The 20954-nt window shown below is 44.6% G+C and overlaps 1 protein-coding gene across 4 annotated transcripts; it reads right to left on the bottom strand.

The window, feature by feature from the left end:
* Positions 1 to 1859: 1859 nt before the first annotated feature.
* Positions 1860 to 12373, bottom strand: hepacam2 (HEPACAM family member 2). Of its 4 annotated transcripts, none has more exons than XM_037094154.1 (9): positions 11984 to 12373; positions 7879 to 8235; positions 7504 to 7791; positions 5423 to 5722; positions 4248 to 4373; positions 3935 to 3956; positions 3796 to 3830; positions 3562 to 3635; positions 1860 to 2902 (listed from the first exon to the last, which is right to left on the bottom strand). In XM_037094154.1, the coding sequence occupies exons 1-9, from the start codon at positions 12039 to 12041 to the stop codon at positions 2792 to 2794; spliced, it is 1371 nt and encodes a 456-aa protein (XP_036950049.1). In that variant the 5' UTR covers positions 12042 to 12373; the 3' UTR covers positions 1860 to 2791. The 4 variants fall into 4 exon arrangements, with proteins under 4 accessions (XP_036950049.1, XP_036950048.1, XP_036950050.1 ...); XM_037094153.1 differs by having other exon boundaries at positions 7879 to 8238; positions 11984 to 12368; XM_037094155.1 differs by lacking the exon at positions 11984 to 12373 and adding an exon at positions 8973 to 9908 and having other exon boundaries at positions 7879 to 8238.
* Between the last annotated feature and the right edge of the window lie 8581 nt (positions 12374 to 20954).

The raw sequence follows: 20954 nt of genomic DNA, 5'->3' as shown, positions 1-20954 counted from the left end.
AGTTGGCACGGGTTTTATTTATTTATAATTTTATATATATATATATATATATATATATATATATATATATATATATATATATATATATATATATATATATATATATATATATATATAACTTCAGTTGATACCTCTACAACATTCTGTTGTTATTTTAGATTTTTTTTTAATTTTGGAACTAAAATTCTTAGATATTGCTCCTTTAAATAGTATATAAAGTATATTCCTACAGCACTGAAATGTTCCTTACATTTTGATTCAATGATATAATGTAATGTAGTCTATGTAATAGTATAACACTGACAGGGGCCTAGTTAACCACAGAGCAGCCTGCTTCTTCCATTGTCTGCATCTTACTGTGTATTTATAGCATGTATGATATTTTTGTTTACATACTGTTATTAAGTACATATAACCTGGTGTGAAACAGGTCCTACAGCTGTGTGGAATCGTTTGTGTGGCCTCATTATTTACCATCCTGTGCTTCTTTTTGTGAGCGGGAGTGATCATGTCATCACGTCGTGCCACTCATGACTCGGTGCCATGTAGCTCCATCTCTGCCAAGCAATCAGACCTGGCTCTGCATCGTAAACTGTTCACAAAACCGGTGCATGCAGACCCATTCAGCCTGCCATGTAACTGCCCCCTCGGGTGTTATTTGGAGCAACCCTTGGTTAAAGGCACGCAGCGTGGACCAGACAGCAGGCGCTGTGAGCCCTAGTTCCTGGTTAATGATGCCTCGGGCTATTTCCCAGTCAAATGAAGGTGAGGTCGATCTCCTTCGGTGAAGTTGCTCTGCTGTTGTTTGTTAGGCAGTCATCCACAGTGCGGCGCCTCCCTTAAAGCATACACTGAGACGGAACAGATGGCAACCCCTACCCGGAGGTGCCACCACAAAGACACAGCACACTGAGCTGGTCAGTTCAGACGCTATAATTAGAGGTGGATTCAATAAACTGCTTGTTGTTATGCAGGGGAGCATCGTGATGAGCTTCTTATAAGGTTCAGATCATCATTTAAAACCATGTATGAGTGGAATGATTATTTTTTTATGTCATACATCAGCAATATTGTAAAGTAACACTTCCACCACAGTATAGTCTGTAGTTTTCAATGGAAACAAGTGCCAAATGATTTCAAATATTTACATTGTGAACTTTTATATTAGATGAACTCTTCTCCTGACTGGACGTGGTCAGCACAGGCGTGACGATGAGGACGGCTCCGTGTTTGAATGCTGACTGACTCACAGCAGAAAGCAGACTGCTGCTTCCTTCAGGGTTGGAGAACACAATAACACAAGTCTAATGAATCTGTGTTCACTGCAAATACATTTTGACCTCTATTTTGGAGACAAAGCATACTTGTGTGATTCTCTCTGTGCTGTTTTCTTCTCCCTCCTCCTCTCTCACACACACACACACACAGAGAAGCAAGCACACACACATTTGTATCTGCTCGTGACAAGGTGTCAGCAGGAGCAGGTGGAGGACACGCTGCCTCATGCTGAACCATCCGTCTGTTGCTGCCCGTCTCCGCACCACGCCAGGTACACGGCATACCAACACCACAACAAAGCCGGGACAAACAAGCACTCTGAGGAGATCTCAAGACGACGAGTCCAACTCAGACACTTTGTGAGAAGAGAGATCGCAGCCAAGGCATCAGACAAAGACTGGCTGTGAAGCAGCAGAACAACTGACATCTTTGCTGGCTTCAGCTTTTCACTTTTACAGAACCTGTGATTAATAGAGAGCTCATTTCAAGCCCAGGCTGCTGTTACCATTCCAAGGAAAAGACATAGAGAAAGAAAAGGCAGAGTGAACGCAGTCCTTGTCTTGATAAATGACCCAGAATAGTAAACAGATATATCTTTAATAAAATACAAAACAAACATGTGAATGCAAACTGTACAATAAATTATGAATCATTTTCCTTGTTTCAGCATTTCACTTTATCCATGTTGAGCAGAAGAAATGCTACATTTGAGGGGACAGGTGCGTCTACAGGAATAAATATATTTAAGCAAAACAACAAAAAAGTATAAACAATCTGCAGTATCATCCATGTACAATATTTACAGTTATATATATACAATTCATTCAAGAAAATGCATTCAGTATAACACTTGTTTTCATACAACACAGACTCTCCTGGGTGGGAATGTTAGATATCAATCAAACAGCAAATAAACCCCCAGAATTTTAAATTCAACATGTTTTGAATAGTAATCCAGGTGTGGCTGCAGCTGATGGTTATTTCCAAAGGTTGATTAATCTATGGCTTATTTTCTTGATGAATTAATCCGCTGTTCACATTTTAGATTCAAATCATTTTGACATTTAATTTTCTGAAGGAACTCAGTTTAATCACTGACAGTTGACAACTAATTTATCAATCATTGCAGCTCTTAATGAGAATGAGGGCGCCTTGTAGGTTCCTTATAAAACTACTAACTCGCATGGTTTCATGTGATCGCTGTGATTAGTTGGACCAAAACAGGAAAAACAGACTCAACCTCAGTTTTACTTTCACATAAAAAAATAATAATCCAAACCACACATACACTTTCATCTCACAATAACATCAGCAAGACATTTAACATGTGTCCCAAACTGTGGACATCAACAGTGCATGATCAGCCTGTGTGCTCACACAAACCTCCTTCATCCCCTGTGCAAAAAAAAACGTGCAACCAGAGCCAGCGAGTCGCGGCTCAGAGAGAATAAAGCTACACAAGAGTCTTCAAGTGGAATGGCTGTAAGTTTTATGGCAACTGTCCGACCGGAGGTCACTGCAGCAAACTGTGAGTCGGAGTTTCAGGGACGTGTCTGATCACATCGTAGATGGTGGTGTGCATGTCCTGAACCGACTCCAGGCGAGCCAGAGACCTGCACGATGCCTGCAGGACGGTCGCAGAGGAAACTTAGATAAACACTCAACTGTTCAACAGTATCTTCAAATCATTCTGAGTTATCATAGTAAATATTCACACGACGGCCATTTTATGATTGATCAGCAACTGAAAAGATGATGGACAGTGAGAATCCTTTCTACCATCACTGTTTGTACAATATCTGCGTTGTTCTTTCAGAGTGAATTCTGCCCGTTCCTACCGTATTGTACCTGTAGTATGATACTACATGTTAGCTAGGAGGGGGCTGAATGTGTTAGCTAAAGAGTCGCCTTTGATCGATCAGAGAAAGATAACAAGATGAGAGTCGTAAATCTGACTTTGAAATAACAACACATATCTTGTACACATTTATCTAAGTCTGACAGTGAGAAGCACTGAATGTAATCAGTCATGTTAGCTTGGAAGTGGTTGAATGCTAATGTTAGCTAATGGGTGATCAAATATGTCATTTTACCTAATTAAGTTAATGTGACCAGATTTCCCCTCAACTTTACATTAACCATCAGCGTTTCAGTTCAGTTGGGTGGTTCAGTGATCACAATCTGTCACATTACATGTTTACAGGACAGAGAGTACATTTAGAGCGTGATGTCAGAGGAAGATGGCCGCCGTGTGAATATGGTGCCTGTACAACACAACAGTACCTGTGCAGACTCCATTTTCCCAGGTATGGAGATAAACTCATAGATGCCGAAGTCTTCTGTTGCATCCTCGTGACCTGTTGGTGCAACATTTAGGTTATAAACATGAATTCTGTGTCAAACTTTATGTTGAATAAAATGAACAGGAGCAGCCAGAACCACAAGACCTGCTTTTTAGAGTGTGTGTGTGTGTGTGAGTGTGTGTGTGTGTCCTTGATGGCTGCAGTGTTAACTTACCTGAACGATGTGGTCGTTTCTGCTCTGTCAGCGGTCTGCCCAAAAACAGACCATTAAAGCTGTTAGTTGCAGTATTAGACACACAATAATTCTACAGTAAAGTTAATGACAGTATTGATTTCATATAAAAGGCTCTTACCTGTTGTAAATGCTCATAAGCACTGTTGATAACAGAGAGAGAGAGAAATACAGGTTAATAATCACTGTGAGATTAGAAATTACACATATTTAAATATTACCTTCTCTTAACTTATTCACATGCTGTCATCACGTTGCCCTGGTTATTCTGTGTGACTGACATTTGCAGGTTATTTACATATATGACTAACTGCAACAGTGTAGTGACATGTTATCTACACAGTGTACCAATCACACACCTGGGTTTCAAACATGGAAGCTGATAAACAGGTCGCAGGACAGACTGTGAGGGCTAAGATTAATCATTAGCTAACCTCTCTTAGGATGGCAGGTTCTCCTGATGAAGACCAGCAGCATGCAGCCGATGATGAACAAAGAAGAGACAGTAATGGCGGCCAGAGGGGACAGAGAGCTGCCCTCCTGGGTGTGCTTCTCCTTCCCTGTCAACAAACACGCTCATGTTAACGGTTGTTGGTCCTCTAGTGTGATCCACTGAGTACAGACTGTCATTGTCCCCAGAGGATTCATCCTAATGACTTTGAAACTGACAGATGTAATACTGGATCTCTACCACAGAGAATACATCATGTCAACTTTGGTGATGACTTAATCTGACAAATCGTAGATGCTATGTGTCCTGACCAAATACCTTAAAGGTCCACGTACTGGAGAAAGTGAGATTTCATGTCTTTAATTATCATAAAGTCAGACTGCATGCTAATTAATACTGTGCACACAGCCTGTATCTTGAAACTATGACTTCAAACGAGCCGTCTGGACCGCCGTAAGCTTGTGATGTCACAACTATACAGTCACCGCCCTCAGCCCCGCCCCCAGCACAGAGGTGACACCTGCAGAGGTGACACAGCTGTTCAGACTGAGGGTGAATACCAGTGAATTCCAGCCTCCTCATGTTGGCATTTAGCTTAAAGCCCTGGTGTGTGTGAGTGCAGCAGCTAGCCTTGATGAGAGGTCGGTCATCAAGAGGTTTCGATGTCAATAAAATGGATGCTGCCATGACTTGTGTTGACTCATTAAACAGTATCAGCAGAAGCATCAGCGAGTCTCTCTCAGTATCACCAGGACAACATATCAACGCTGCATTCAGCACACAGAAACTCCACATGCAATAAAACTTAGTCAACACACACAACAGCCGTTATCCACTGTTTACTTTCCCAGTCACTGAACCTTAATACAGGCTGCAGGCGCTGAAGCCTAGCAACAGAGATAAAACATAATGACATGTATATTATCATATTATATCCATAACCTGGTTTCACTTTTCACCTGTCGTATACTCCCTCCTTCAACCGCCCTGTTCTGCCCACTCACATGTTCCCAAAGCTGCCATAGTGAAGATATATCTCTCGCAGCTCATAAACCTGTTCTGTGCTGGCACCACTCTGTTTACAGAGTGTTTATCTCAGAGGATTCCCAAAATCTACCCACGCTCTCCCCCTCCTGTCACGTTCCACCCTCTACCCACCTGTTCCTAAGCTGGCCACCACCAGAGTGAACTGGGCCTCGTCCTGCTTCTGCGTGACGTTGTTGAAGGCGCGACACAGGTACTCTTCGGCCTGAGCCAGTCTGTAGGAGCGCACCTCCAGCCGCGGGCCCTCAGTGATGACTTGGGTGACGTTGCGGCTCTTGGAGATCCAGACGTAGCTGTTGGGAGGGTTGGAATCCGCCTGGCATTCGAAGAAGACCAGCTCTCCAGGGTTGATGGTGAACACTTCTCCTGTCCGCAGGCCCTGGCCTGAGTTCACCTCCAGGTTGTAAGGGCCATCTGCAAGGAAGCGTGACGGTTTGCTGCTCATTATACAGAGAAGTTACTTTTTTAAATCTAGATGCATCAGCTAAAAGACTCCAGGGTCAGTGGTTCAGTTCACAGTCCAGCAGGATAATTCCTGTATCATATGATGTTCAGATTATGTATAACCACACACTCTCATCAGGAGGAGGGTTGGTGGTGATGTGACAGCTCAGATGATGGGTGCTGAGCTAAACCGCCGTTCACTTCCTGTTGTAACTGACAAAACTGGGTAATCACACAGACGGTTGAGACGTGTTGCAGCTGTCTTTCCAGGAACAGAACCGGGTATTTTTAGTGAGACATTCAGACATTTTCCAGCCAAGAACTCAGTATTTAAGGGCCAAAACATGATCCTGTCCTTTCCTCTCCTGACCCTCACCTGGTGGCTTTAGTGCCTAAACCAGAGCAGACATCAGTGTTTTCACAGCATAGCAATAAAAATGTAAACATATACCATATACCATACCAGATTACATCTGCTCAAATTACTATAATTAAGTCATTATTTGGATTTTTTCCAGTCTGTAATTTTGCTGATACGTACGTAATGCATCACACCAAATGATCTACTTTTAAAATCATAACTGTAACTAATAACTAACTAATACTCTGAGTAGTGTTAGGTAGGAATACTTATTTCACTAATGCCACTGTACTCATACTTTAGCACAGATTTTTATTAGTCTTCCACCACTGATAACAAGACATGAAACTTTTCTTATGAATCAAAATGTTTCATGTTTCAGGTGGATCAGCTCATGTGTGCTATAAAGCCAAAATTAATGAATAAAGAAAAGCAAAAGATTTTATTATAACCACAAAATAGTGGATGTGTTTTTAAATGTGTTGCTCTGTGAGAACAAGCCTGACAGCCTGAAACAGAAGGTAAAACTGAAGTTCACCTGATGTCTGCAGACAGACATGATGACGCTGCTGTCTGAGCCACCGACTGACGTGACGGGAGGAGAAGAGGAGAGTCCCAGACACATTACACCGAGGTTCTATCGATGCATTTATGTAAGTTTTGTAGACATCCAACACATTCAGATGGATTCACAGACAGATCATATGTAGGTTCAGATGAAAGCCGGCAGGTTTATCAGTGCATCTACACATGTTACGGTAGAACAGAGGAGCTCTGTGAGAAAGGTCTGCTCCCATGCAAATATCATCAGCCACATGTTGTCGGTCGTCAGAAAGAAGTCTGATCTCATGGATATTTACATACGGCCTCACCTGCAGGAGACCAGCGCAAAAAGAGAGAGCACAGAACTAAACGTAGTGTATGAATTGGTATTAACTGAGGATCTTTGTGGCAAATACATCCTTCAACCAAATGTCTGAGAATCTGAACATCACAGGCTGTTCTGACCAGAACCGGTGCCCACGTGTGCCAAATGAATAACACGTGAAAGGAATCACAGCGGGAGCTGAGTTTTGGCTGCACTGTCGACTAGATACCATCGTGTGCTCGGGTCATTGGGGGTAAACAACAGCTTGGACATGAAGGTCACATTATTCTGCCATGTTAGATTTCCAGGCAACCCAGGAAGTTATCTGATCCAAGACCGCGTAATACGAGCCAGGCATTATGTTGTCGTTTCTCATCTACTTTGAATAAAAGAGATCAAATCAAGCCGTATTTGTCGTCCCAGGAAATGAACCACACTTCAATGAACTAGTGGGAAGAGACTCGACTTGTGATCTGAGGTGGGAAAGAGGAGATAAAGAAAGAGGAGAACAGATCTACTCACAGTAGACGTTGAGGTCCACAGCCCGGCTGGGTCGACCCCGGCTGACAGGGTTGCTGGCCAGGCAGCTATAGGTTCCCTTGTCCTCCTTTCTCACAGGACTGATGAACAGTGTGGAGTTGTCTTGGGAGAAGTGGTATCTGTCACTGGGAGCGAGTGCCATGTTGTCCCTCAGCCACTGGAACACAACTCTCGTTCCATTCTCGACAGAACAGCGCCAGGTTACGTTTGCCTTGTCCTCAACGACTGCAGATGTCGGGCTCTTCTCGATGACGGGAGAGGACACAGGGACTGAGGAGGAAACAGGACAGTCTGAGTGATTTAAGGCTGATTTCAGAGACGACATCAGACTGGTCACCATGTTAGGAAAACACTCACCGTCCACTGTTACATGCACTGTTCTCTCCTCCTTGATGACCCGTCCTGTCCTGTTATGAAACTCTATGTTGAGCTTCAGGTGGTAATCCCCCTCGTCGTCCGGGGTTAGTTCCCGGATTTGTAAAGACACATTGGGTTCTCTAAAGACGAGGTGGTTGCGGTACATCATGTCGGTGATCGTGGCCGCTTTGGTAAACGTCACCAACGTGGACCTGGAGCCGCTCGGCCTGGTGAGGGACCACGTTCCCTGGATCTCAACCTCATCCAACGGGAAGCGGGTCTCAACCGACAGGAGCAGGGGCTTCCCTTCAACACCATGGTGGACTAATGAAGGGATGTGGATGAACTCAGAGCTGGCTTCTGACACGGCAGGAGGAGAGGAGGAGGACAAGGAAGGTAAGAGAGTGAGAGAGTTACTTCACAGTCGCTGGAGGATTTCTCCCGTCAGCTTTCATACATTTGATAAGATTGATTACCAATATCCAGTACTCCATATCTGTAATGGTCCCATGTTTTGCTCAATGCTTTAATGTTCAAAAAACACACTATTTCTCTCTTTCGGGACCCCCTCCCAGAAAAACCTTGTCTGCTGTGATTGGTTGGTTCTCACACGCCTGTGCAGGCACCGCCCATGTGTTTTCCCAGGCGGTGACTGTGTCGTTGTGACATCACAACCTCACAGAAGTTCTGGAGGGCCCAGTTTCTGAATGCAGGCCGTGTGTCTGTCTTTGTTCTGATGCCTTCACAGTATTTAAACGACCTCCCTGACATGAAACTCTCACTTGAAGATAATGTCTTCGGTGTTTTCATTAAACCAACACTAAATAATCTTTTTGTGTGAGCTGGCAGCTCATTTAGGCAAAGTGACCCACCTACACTTTCAGTGGTCCTGGATACTAATAAAATGCGCAAAGACAAGCTGACATCTTCAGGAGAACTTCAGGATGGTGATAAAACACTTCCAGACTTTTAAAACTTGCAGTTATTGTGTTTGGACTCTGGTGGCTCAACAAGCTGTGAACTCAACACTGATTCATGTTGAAATGGCTAACGTGTTAGCAAACAAATTCATCCGGAGTCATTCTTCTGCCCACCTCACACATGTTGCTCCAACATTCACTCCCCTTTTGCTCTGTTTTGGTCTCCACCAGCTTCTGAGGGTCTAATCACATAATCTGTATCCTCGTCTTCACGCTGTGCAGGTCCTGAAACTGCACTGAGTTAATATTGACCCAGCTCACTACAGAGAGTCATTGTTGTCAGACAAGGACGAGGCCTGTCTGTCTGATCCTGACGTGTCCCAGAACAAACACCTGAGCTGTCTGAAGTTACTAGAAGACTGTTCATCTGTTTGTTCTCTGCTGTCCGTCACCGCACCGGCTGGTTGCCACGGCAGTTTGTTCCCTGGTGACCAACTGAAAACATCGAGGACGGAGGAGCTGTGGATGTTTCCAGCAGCTCGAGGTGCAACATGTGAGAATTATACACCTCTCAAATACCTTCTCAAAAACAAACAGGGCACAGTATGCTATTAGTGTAGCTGCTAACTGCTGCTAACTGTAGCTCCAATTAGCCAGTTAGCTTGGTTAGCCTTGTAGCTAGCAGCATGGACTGGGAGCTCGAGGACCATGTGGACCAGGAGCTTTGGACTGGGAGTGGTGGGCTAGCTTGTTAGCATGCTAACATTAGCAGATACAATACACCAATACACAGACATAATGTCAAACTGCTATTTATTAACATTCTGTTGATAATCAAATGTATATTTTTACATTCTGCCCCTTTGAGTGTGGATTAATTTACAGTAATAGTTCCTCTCATATGCTGCTCAGTTGAAATGCGCCGCTCTGTCTCCTCCACACCTCATCTACTTCACATCCCTCAGTTCAGGGGTCATTAGTAATACATCAGAGATTTGACCTGACGGTGTCATTTCACACATATTTTTTTGACCGCTTCAAACTTGGTTGGCTGCGTGTTTCTGACAGTTTGAAGTTAAGAGTGAGAGTGGGCCTGTGTCTGGGTGCCAGGTGGAGTGAAGCAGCAGCCTGTGAGTAGGCAGAGCTACTGTGAAACAAACTCACTACAGCCTCTCACTTTTCTTTTACTTGCGTCCTTTTGTCTCTCTTCTGAGCTCTCCGAGTCGTCTCTTTTTCCGTTCAGAGAGAATGCAAAATATTTAATCTGAAGGCTGTTACTTGTAAAACAATAAAACCTTCATATGAAAATAGAGGAAATATGAGTTTAGCGATCTGTCCCTCCCTCTGTGTCCCACTCCTCCGCCCTCCCCTCTGACCGCTCCACACTTCCTCCGTGGGGACGTCCAGCTGGTGTCAGACGGGTCTCTGCTGACTGCTGCTCATGTCGCTCAGCACAATAGATCCTCTGTCTGTCTGGTGTCAAGTCCTAAATAATAAATGCAGCACAGACGTCCACTTTGACATGCTTACAAGCCTGCAGGCTAGTGTGTGTGTGTGTGCGTGTGTGTGTGTGTGTGTTGTCAGTAGCAGGAGTGTGCCTGTGTTTACACCAGCTGAGAGGCAGAGTGAGGAGGAGTGTGCCGAGCCCGCTTCTCCACTGTTGTCCCCAAACAACTCACGTCTTGTTGTGGTGATACGGAGGAGATTAAACTGACAATCGCCTCGGTGGTGAGAGGATATCTTCACGTAGTGGTCATGCACACACACACACACACACACACACACAAACAACCATGTGTGGAGAGCCACAAGCACCTGCCTCTTATCACCCTCACACACACACACACACACAGTTGTTTGGACACCAAATAAAAGCTTGTGGTGCGTGTCCAGACGCCACCATCGCCTGTCCACTGTCAGATAAGACAAATAGCGCTCCTTAAGACAGGTTGATGATACAAACACCACAGCAGGCAGGAGGGCAGGAGGGTGTTTCAGGGACTTCTTGCTGTCAGACGTATCGTCCATGTGAGGTCTGCTGGTACGTGTGTGTTATCAGTGAGTCACACAGCTGTGGCCGAGGTCACTTCTCCTTTCCACCGACCTCTTCCTCCTGACTTTATTCACCCTCAGTCGACAACATGAACTCCACATCCATCTCACATACTGACTGTCTGGAGCTGGTTTCAATGTTGTCACACATTACATTGATATTCAGTTAAAACAGACGAATGTTTGTGTGAAGTTTCAGGGAAGAAGTTTTAATCAGGAGAGAAAAAGATCTTCAGCGACTGAACAAACTGACAATAAAGGTCGACGCAGTTTATACTGTTTTACTTTGTTTACATGTGGCGGACCCTGCCACCTGTCTAGCCTCAAACACTGTATCTGGATTAATATTGCACAGTAACATTTCTTCCTAAAACTACACAGATCCCCTTTAATAAAGTGCTTAAGATGTATTATTGAATACATCCGATGACAACCAAACTCTCCCCAACTATCAGATCAGCGTTTAGATAATGTCATATTTCTCTTGAATTCCCTAATTTTACTGCATTGTATTTAGTTTCATTTCTCTATGATTTGCCTTCTTTGCACCTAAATATTGTGTGCTATTGTATTTTTGTGAAGCAACTTGTAACTAGGTTTTTTAGAAACTGTAAATGAAGTTTATAACAATTATATTACAAAGTCTTTTTAATTTATGAAATTATATTTACAGTATATGTCGATATTTTTTCTTGCTCCATAAGCCGACGGTGGTAGAAAATCTGATGTTGTCACATGAAGTCACCGATAGCGATGATGACTATGGAAAGGACATGCAAAACAAACCAAGACGACTCTAAAAGGATCATTTTGTGACTGAAGAGGTGAAGCTAACGTATTGAACAACTTGTCATGTGACACGATTACAGCATTAAGAAGCCACATTCAACTTGTTTTAAATGTAAAACATGCAGTGTTCATTTTAAACCCGGTTTCATGACTGCTTCAGAACTCTTCACAGACAAAAGATTTCACAGTGAACATTTTGTTACAGCTCACCTCAGACAACAAACTTCCTCAGCTCAGGCTCAGTTGTACCCTGACAACCAGGCACACAGCAACCACAGTCACTGTGGAGCTGCACCAACACAACACTGACAAGTCAAGCAACGCAGCCCGCGGACGACACTCACCTGTGAGGATGAAGAGAAGTGAGCAGACGTACAGAGCTGATCCTCCTGTGGCCCCCATGGCATCTTATCCTCTCGGGATGTGTGGGACTTGTGACAGGCAGGCAGGGAGTGAGGGATGAAGGAGGGAGGAGAGGAGTGGACGAGATCAAGGTGGAGGAGGAGGAGAGAAATGTGACTGGTTGTGGTGACAACATTTGCCAGGGAAATAAGAGGAGCTAGCTTTAGCCTGCACGCAGCCAGGCCCCTCCCAGGTGACACCAGGAGGAAGAAGAGGTCCACCTGGCAGAGAGTCTGGTCCTCAGAGCTGCCCTGAGGCTGGGGGTTTCACTCCGTCACAGAGAAACTGAGCCGGCAGACTGTAAAAGGATAGTGGAGAGCGGGATAGAAACTGTGTCTTTACATTATAATCCACCAGCTGGCTGCTGCTTCAGTCCCTCAGGCTGTGAGATAAAGAAAAAGCAGGCGGACGGAGAGCTTTTAACGGCCAGCGTCACACAGATTGGTTAAGTTACAGAGCTCTCAGTAACGGTCAGCTGTCAGCTGCTCTGTGTGGAATGATTTTGTGGTCTGGAAATGAAAGAACTAAATGTCAGAGAGTCGAGAGTAAAACTCAGAAACATGGTTCTGACACTGATACATGTATCACTGACCTTTCTAACTCCTTCAGGACACAGACGCTCACCCACAGACAGACTTTTTTTGATAACATTTTGTATGTTTTTCAGCCTCCAGGGAGGAACTGTGGGGGGTGAAATGATTCCATGACAGACACAGAGAGGAAAATCTGTTAGTAATTCATGTCTGGACAAACATCCCAACAAAGACCTGTTTGTGCCACAACCAATGTGTGTTTTACTCTCAGGCAAAAGTCTGTATAGCAGACGTTTCAATTCATTTTCCTATGAGGAAGCTGGATTGTTTATTTCTGTTTCGACTGCCACAAAGTCCTGACAGTTCCTGAAATGATTGCGGTCTCTCACATTTTCATAATTATTTTAAAGTGCAATTTGTAAGAATTGGCCACCTGTCAGATTCATACTTGAAACAAATAGGAGGCAGTATATCATCAGACATACCGCTAACTGTTGCTAACTGTAGCGGGCCTTAGCTAGTTTGCTCAGTTAGCCATGCAGCTAGAAATGGTGTTTACAATTAGCACAGGAACTTTGGACCGGACTGGAGGGGCTAGCTGGTTAGCATGCTAACATCCGTAGATACCTCTGCAATACAAAACAAAGACATGATATGTTCAGTCCAGTCACAAGAATACAATTTAGCCATTTTACATTTGATACCACAGATACACAACATGTGTCATATCATTTTCACATTACATGTATATGAACTTCCCTCCGGAGGGGAAGTAGATCACGGTGAGGGCTCAGTGAGAGAGCCGTGTTTGAGCTGGTGTTTCAACATGCCCACTACATGCTGCTGCATCCATTTGCATCGGAAAAAGCAACCATGTTCCCGACCGACACATCTGAAATAAGTCGACTGTCAGCGTCTCACAAAACCACATCAGCGACACACTTACTGGACCTTCATCGTACGGTCACAGTGTGGTTAGGTTTAGGAAAACACTGTGGTTTAGGTTGAAATCACTACGTTACCCAACTTACTCACATTATGTACAAACTGTAACTTCACTACATCATTAAGTTAAAAGAACTGAGTGTGAGGAGACAAACAGCTGCCAAGCCACAGACCACTCTGTCAGCAGAAACATGATCCTTTTCTAATGCTAACCAAACTATCAGCACAGAGCTTATCAAAACATAAAACATAAAACAATTAAAGCTAAAGAACTTTCCAAGAGAGTTTCCACATCTCTGTGTTTTCCGTTGCCAACACTCATTCTGCCGTCTGGCTCAGTCACAGGCTCCCGTGCGTGGTCATCCTCGGTCAGGACACTGAGCTGAGCTGCACACTGAATGAATTAGACCATTGTCAGTCATGTAAATGAGTGCCAAGTTTGGTGATGGCACCATTAAATAAGCTGCTCAGTTACTTCATGGAACGCCCATTCACCTCAGGACAACCACAAATGGTTTGTATCACATCAATACAGTATCTGTTGTTCAGGACTCCTGATTCAAAGTCATCTGTTCACCATTCAAACTAATGTTGGTCTCTTTATCACAATTCAACATGGATTTGAAAATGAATCGAAATGATCGTATTTAAATGTGTCAAACACAAATGCAATGTTTAAAGATATACTTTAAACTGCAGGTTTCTCTCCACTGAACCTGCAGGTTTCCTCTTCACCTTTAGATGGAGTCAGTGCTTCACAAATCAGACGAAGGCAGCCGACTGGATTCACACACTCAGCCTGCAGCAGGTTACAGGAAGTGTACAGGTTAATTGCTGCTTTATCATGACTAAGTGTGTGTAGTGACCCGTTCAGTCTGCATGGTTCTCTGGTTGTGGTTCCCAGCCTGTGTTCGGCCTCTGACCCTGCTGTTACTATCCAGCCTTCACAACAACAATCACAGTGCAGCTCAGGAGTTCAGATTCTGCAGTTTTCTCACAGTTTTTAAGCAGACATGTTTTTTTTTCCTTATATATCTTTTCAAACGATGCATTAGCCATATTTTCATTCGGCTCCTGATTATTTACTTCACACTTCTCTGTCCACTTTGGTCAGTTTTATTTATATAGCAGCATATCACAACCTGAGTTAGTGAGTCATGACACAAGCAGCTCTACAGCGTATTCTTTAAAGGTGCAATATGTAAAATCACCTGTCGAACGTCACGCTAAACAATTAGAGGGTTAGCTACCGCTAACTGTAGCTGCCGAGTACCAGTTAGCTCAGTAAGCTGTCCAGGTAGCGATCCGGACTGGAAGCTTGGAGTGGTATTAACAGAATGGATTAGCCGCAGCTAGTTGGTTAGCACGCCTGCTTCAGTAGATCTCTGCAGCACAGTGACACTGACAACCTTATCAAAAATGTTTATTTCTTAACATTGATGGTGTTCAGCTTTCCGTTGATATCTGTGTGTTGTGTCCTCCTCCCACTTCCTCAGCTAACTAAATAATTTATTGTTATCATCACAAAGGTGCTTTTGGAGATACATGATTTTCACAGGAGTTACATACGTCACATGAACAGTATATGAGTCCCTTCCCAGTGAATGTTTAGACTGAGAATTTAACTAAATTATAAAAATGCTGGGTCACTCCAGTTAAGAGCGCTGACTAATAACAAAAGCATTACATGTCATGTCTTACTGTCATAAGACCGGGGATGTTGAGAAAGTCAAACAGGTTAGCTAATAGCTGGGTAAATATGTTATTGTTTACACTGTGACCTTTTCCCTTGACAACCACTGCCTGCTGCGTGACGAGGTAGAAAAGTAGATCCACCCTTCAGCCAACACATACATACAGTATCAAAAAGGGTCAAGATAATGTCAGTCTAGTGCACAAATGTGCTCGACAGCAGTTCATGATGACCCGTCCCTGTCCGAACCCTCTTTCCACTATTATGAATGAAACGACCAATAGGAGCTGCTGGATCTGCTGTATATGAAGCTCTGCTGCTGAAGCTTCCAAACCACCTCACATCTCCTCTTTCATTTAAATCTCACTTCAGCTGAGACATCTCTACTGACCGTGTTGATATTTGTATGGTGTTGACATGTTTCTACCGTGAGTGACAAGTGAGAGGCTTCCGAGTCAGTGACCACCGTTCAGGACTGCGTTTCAACATTTGTAAGCTTGACACCACTGGATATTTTAAAGGAGAATTCGGGGACAATTTCCAGACACGCTCGTGGTGACAAGCACTAGTTATTTTGTTTAAAGACCTGTCCATATTGTGGTCATCTGCAGGTGTGGCACTGCTGGACATTTCCAGCTGTGTTGGTGGCGACCAAAACACGTTTTCTTAAACCTAATCAGAGTTTGTTGTGCCTCAACCCAACCAGAGAGCAGCGTCGTGGAAAGAAAACCTGAACAAACATGAAGTTCACTTATATGTGGTTTTGCAGAAACAGGCGATTGAGGCTACCTGATTACATATATATATATATATATATATGGCCTGGTATGGCCTTTTTGGACCGACCGCCCTACCAAAACCAGGACACAGCAGCTGAGTGACACACACACACACACACACACACACACACACACACACACACACACTGGGGGCCCTCTTGCTGAGCTATAACATGTCACTTTTTCCATTTTCGGCCTCCCAGCCCATGTCTGTGACTGCTGCCGCACTTCACCACAGCTCTACCCCTCTGGTCTGTTTGCCTCCCGTCGCCTCCTCCTGCTCCTCCACCTCAGCCTCATCATGCTGTCTTGCTCTCCACCTAAACTCCCCCTCGCTCTTCCTCATGTTGCCTTTGCGTAGCTCGTCTTAAAGCTTTTCCCTTAAGTTCTCGTTCCCTCTAACACCTTCTTCTTCTCCTCTTTTCCGATCCTTCCTCTCCTCCCCTTGCATGCCTCCTCTCCTCTAGCAGCCTTGGCTTCCAGCTGCAGACACTCAGAGCAGACACAGCACACCAGCCCACATCAAGGCCACACTATTGGCACACGTGTGTGCATGTGCATGTGTGTGTGTCTGGAGCAGTCGTTACAGTGGGGCCACAGAGGGTGTCAGTGGCGTCCTGTGATATACTGAAGGCTCGCGTGCATGATTCTCTCTTAATCCACTGACATGTGGAATAAAAGTTAACTGTAGCTGTGCCGGGTTCATCGGTGAGGATGCTGAAGTGAAGTACACACACACGACACACATTCAAGTTGTTGTAAGAGTCATTCACAGGAAACACAAACACTCACTCACACGCACAGTCAGTTACAGTGCGACCAAAACGAGAAGCGGGGTGCCTCTGAGGTCACTGATAAGACAATGTCACACCTCTTACAGCTTCATGTATAGAAATGTTAGCTTACGGCTGAAAAGAGCTGGACACACACACACACACACACACACACACACACACACACACACCGAGGTTAGGTGGAGTAGCAACGGAGCAAAGAAAAGGGGCGGGAATGTCTGTATGGCCTGTGAGTGATTTGATTGGATGACAAGTTTTCATTCACACACAAAGATTTATAACAGTGGGAAACATAGAATGCTTGACACACACACACTGCTCACTGTGTGTGTGTGTGTGTGTGTGTGTGTGTGTGTGTGTGTGTGTGTGTGTGTGTGGGTGTATGCAGACAGCATGTTTTCCTCGTCTCATGTGAACCACACAGTGTTTTGCTTTTTGTTTTCTTCACTGCTGCACCGTTGAACCCTTGTGTCTCTGTATCTGTGTGTGTGTGTGTGTGTGTGAGTGTGTGTGTGTGTGTGTGTGTGTGTGTGTGTGTGTGTGTGTGTGTGTGTGTGTGTGCGTGTGCGTGTGTGTGTCTGGTGGCAAGAGCCTCACCCCTTTAACGCATTCCACTATCTTGCGCCCACGCACTCGACATGTGACCTGCAGTCAATGACAGGAAATAAGCCGATGTCGGATCCTGCTGGCTGCAGCTCAGATCCTCTTCTGCCTCCAGTCAGACTCTTTGTGTGCTCAGAGCCCAACACACCCACAGCCAGAGCTCAACGTACACGTATAGCAACATAGCTGCACTTCTATCCAGCCTGTGTGCACTCATGTTACCTCTGTGCTGCCACTGGTTTAGTAACTGTTTCCTTAAATCAAGAGATACATCATGAATTTGCTTGAGCTTTATTAAAGGAGCACCACATCGTTTGGGAGAGATTCAACCCCAGAATTTCAACAACTACAATATTAATGAGGTAATAATATAAATGTATACATATTCTTTTTTTTCCATAAGCTGTTCTCAGAGGAAAAACATGTCCCAGAACAAAGATAGAAATGTGGCAGGGTCCGCCACATATAAACAAAGTAAAACAACTGTGTTGCCCTTCAAGGTCAGTTTGTTCACTCAGTTCATTCAGTCATGAAAACAAAGACAAATGATTTATTCAGCATGTTTCTGTATAAAGAAAGTGAAGATTTTGTATTCTGCCTAGAATTTCTTCCCCAGAACTACATAATGCTCCTTTAAATTCATCACTTAAAACCTCAAGTGAACATTGGCTGCAGTACATGTCACATGGTATCTGTCAATGGCAGGTGGAGCGCTGATAAAAAAAAATTTAAAAAAACTTTCCTCAACAGTTGTGTTTGCATAGTTGACACCCATACACACACACACACACACACACACACACACACACACACACACACACACACACACACACACACACACACACAGTCTTATTTCCTGTTCTCTGGTCTGGAGGTCCGTAGAGAGATTAAAAATCATATTTTCTTACTCAGAACGGGCGCTTTCTGTGAGACGTGTGTCATGCTGGAGGGGGAAAGACAAATAGATACAAGAGAAGCGTCTACGCCAGACATGACTAATTGAAATATGTCTGCAGCACAAAGTGTGTATTTACTGAGCCAGAGAAATGGAAGGTTGCAGATGACTCTATAATTAATTCCCCAGCAGCATTTCATCCAACACACACACACACACATACACACACACACACATCTATGACAAATAGCTGTTTACATCCACAAACCAAACTGGCGTATGCGTATGTCTTCAGTGGGTGGGTGCACGTGCATGCATGCAGAGTCGAATGGACACAGCCGCCTCTATGTTCTCTCCAGCAGTAAACTGTTGGCTGTTAAGACGGACTGCGATCCCAGATCCCAGGCTGAGAGGCAGCAGTCCCCTGCTCAGGTCTGTGCTTGTACTCTGTGCTTCACACAGTCGTAAAGCACAGCACAGGATAGGAGAGTGGAAAACAGCACTCCACGAGCTCCACGCTGAAGTCACAGTGTCCATATTAACCTTATCTGACAGTTTCACCGGCTTCATGAAGCCTCCAGTAACCTGAGACGAGAGGCGACATGTCAGACACAAGTACTGACTGTACTGTTCATTTCTTAAAGCACAGTTTTGTATTTTGGAGTCAAACACACACACACACACACACACACACACACACACACACACACACCTTCCTGCCATGGAAGGCGCTAATGTTCATCATCACTCAGCACAAACGAGCTGCTGGTACAGCACTCTGCCATTTATCAAAATATTCATAATGCTCCCTGATCCCTGCCCCCCAACATCTGGTGGTCTCCCCCTGCCGCCCTCCCCAGAGGTGTCACGGTGACATGTTTCCCAGTGGTGCGTGGTAGAGGTATGAGATTACATAGTTCCTGTCATAAAGAGATGTATGTTATGGGGTAGCTGAACAGCTGGTTGGGGCCAATCACACTATCTTAAATAGAGGCATTCCTTTGTCTGGAGGTATTTAGATGTGATATCTGTAACCACCCACGGTGGTGATGTAATCAGCCAGAGGTGTGAAGTAAAACATGCCATGCTCACCTGTGTTGGTGTGGGAGACCGTTGGCTGGTTTTCCAATGAAAGCGGAAGGATTGTTAGTTGGAACTCATGAGTAGAATGTTGTGGCCGGGAGCGATCACTGCATGTGAGCTGGAAAAATCAGACAAGGTCAAGTCAGTGTTTTATAAATGACAGATCTCACGTGTCCTGAAGGGGCTTCACAACCTGAACAACATACAACATGCAACCAGCTCGACACTACAAGCTTTGATTCAAACAGAAAACTCAGGTAAAACACGTCTCCTCTCCACCTCCGCAGCCTGGACAGAGACAGACGAGGATGACATCGTCCACACAGACAGGACAAACAAACACACATGCAGGGTGAGACAGTCACACACACACACACACACACACACACACACACACACACACACACACACGCACACGCACGCACACACACTTCACTTTAATTAGAGCTGTGTTTTACCTTCACCTTAATATTTACTCGTTCATATTTTCTTCTAACTTCCAGCTAGAAGAAAAGCATATTTTGATAAATTCCTCTGATGTCTGAAACACGACAGATGTCACGCAGGTACTGTTGGACAGCTTCTTCTGAGACTTGTCATGTTGGGTCTGAGCTGTTTCTCTGTGTTACAGCAGGTCTGCCACGTCACATCACTCTGCTTAGTGTCAGAGAGACACTGAGAGACCATTAATTCAGCCAGTACAGCCACAGCAGAGGTGCCCTCCTGGATGGTCCTGTGGTAGGTAAGAGGTGATAAGTTGCCCTCCAGGGGAACCTGCCAGCTCACACAATTCTCTGTGTGCTGGTGCCCCTCAAACATCCAGAGTCTGCAACTGGAGGCCAGCAGCAGCCCACCAGCCCGTAGCATCAGTACGTACTGACTAGTTTATTTAACATAAGTTGCAACATAAAGTAAATCAGTACAAGTTTCCTCAAACATCTTGCAGAAAGGCACAATGCCAACATTTATTCAGGTGGCTGGGTTGGGCTGTGTGAAGTCTTAGGTGATGCACCAGTCACCAACACGCGATGTGGCAAGAGGAACGGTCTTTAAACTCATGTCGACATGCGACACACAACGCAGAACTGCATGAGCAAAGAGGAGAAGTGCTCACAGGCAGACCCTGATCCACAGAGACCACGTGACAGGATTGCTTCACAAGCATTCTAACTGTAGGTGCATCAATATCTCCAACCAGCTGATCCGAAGATGCGTTATCAGCAGTTATCAGCTGTTCACATTTGGTGTTTACTTCAGTGCTCTTTCTCAGTGTTGTAAGATGTTCCTGCTTCTTCCCATGTGCCCATCCAAGAACACAACAACTGGAATTTGAAGTATGTGTTTATTGTGCAAAAACCCTAAACAAAGACAGAGAGAGCCTTTAATTGAAAGCGATGTGGAAAACAACCATCACGTTACCAGTAATTAGGTCCCACCTGTCTGTGCTGGTAAAAACACAAGGAGGCCGGACAGTGAGCCGCTGGGTAACACGGCCCTGTCCTCCCACGGCAGGCTCGTACAGTATCTGTGACCACTCAGCTGATTACAGACAAGATGGCATAATGGTTACCAGGTGAAACAATAACAA

Source organism: Acanthopagrus latus, chromosome 3 (assembly GCF_904848185.1).
Source record: "Acanthopagrus latus isolate v.2019 chromosome 3, fAcaLat1.1, whole genome shotgun sequence".
NCBI lineage: Eukaryota > Metazoa > Chordata > Actinopteri > Spariformes > Sparidae > Acanthopagrus > Acanthopagrus latus.
This window is presented reverse-complemented; position numbering and strand designations above follow the sequence as displayed.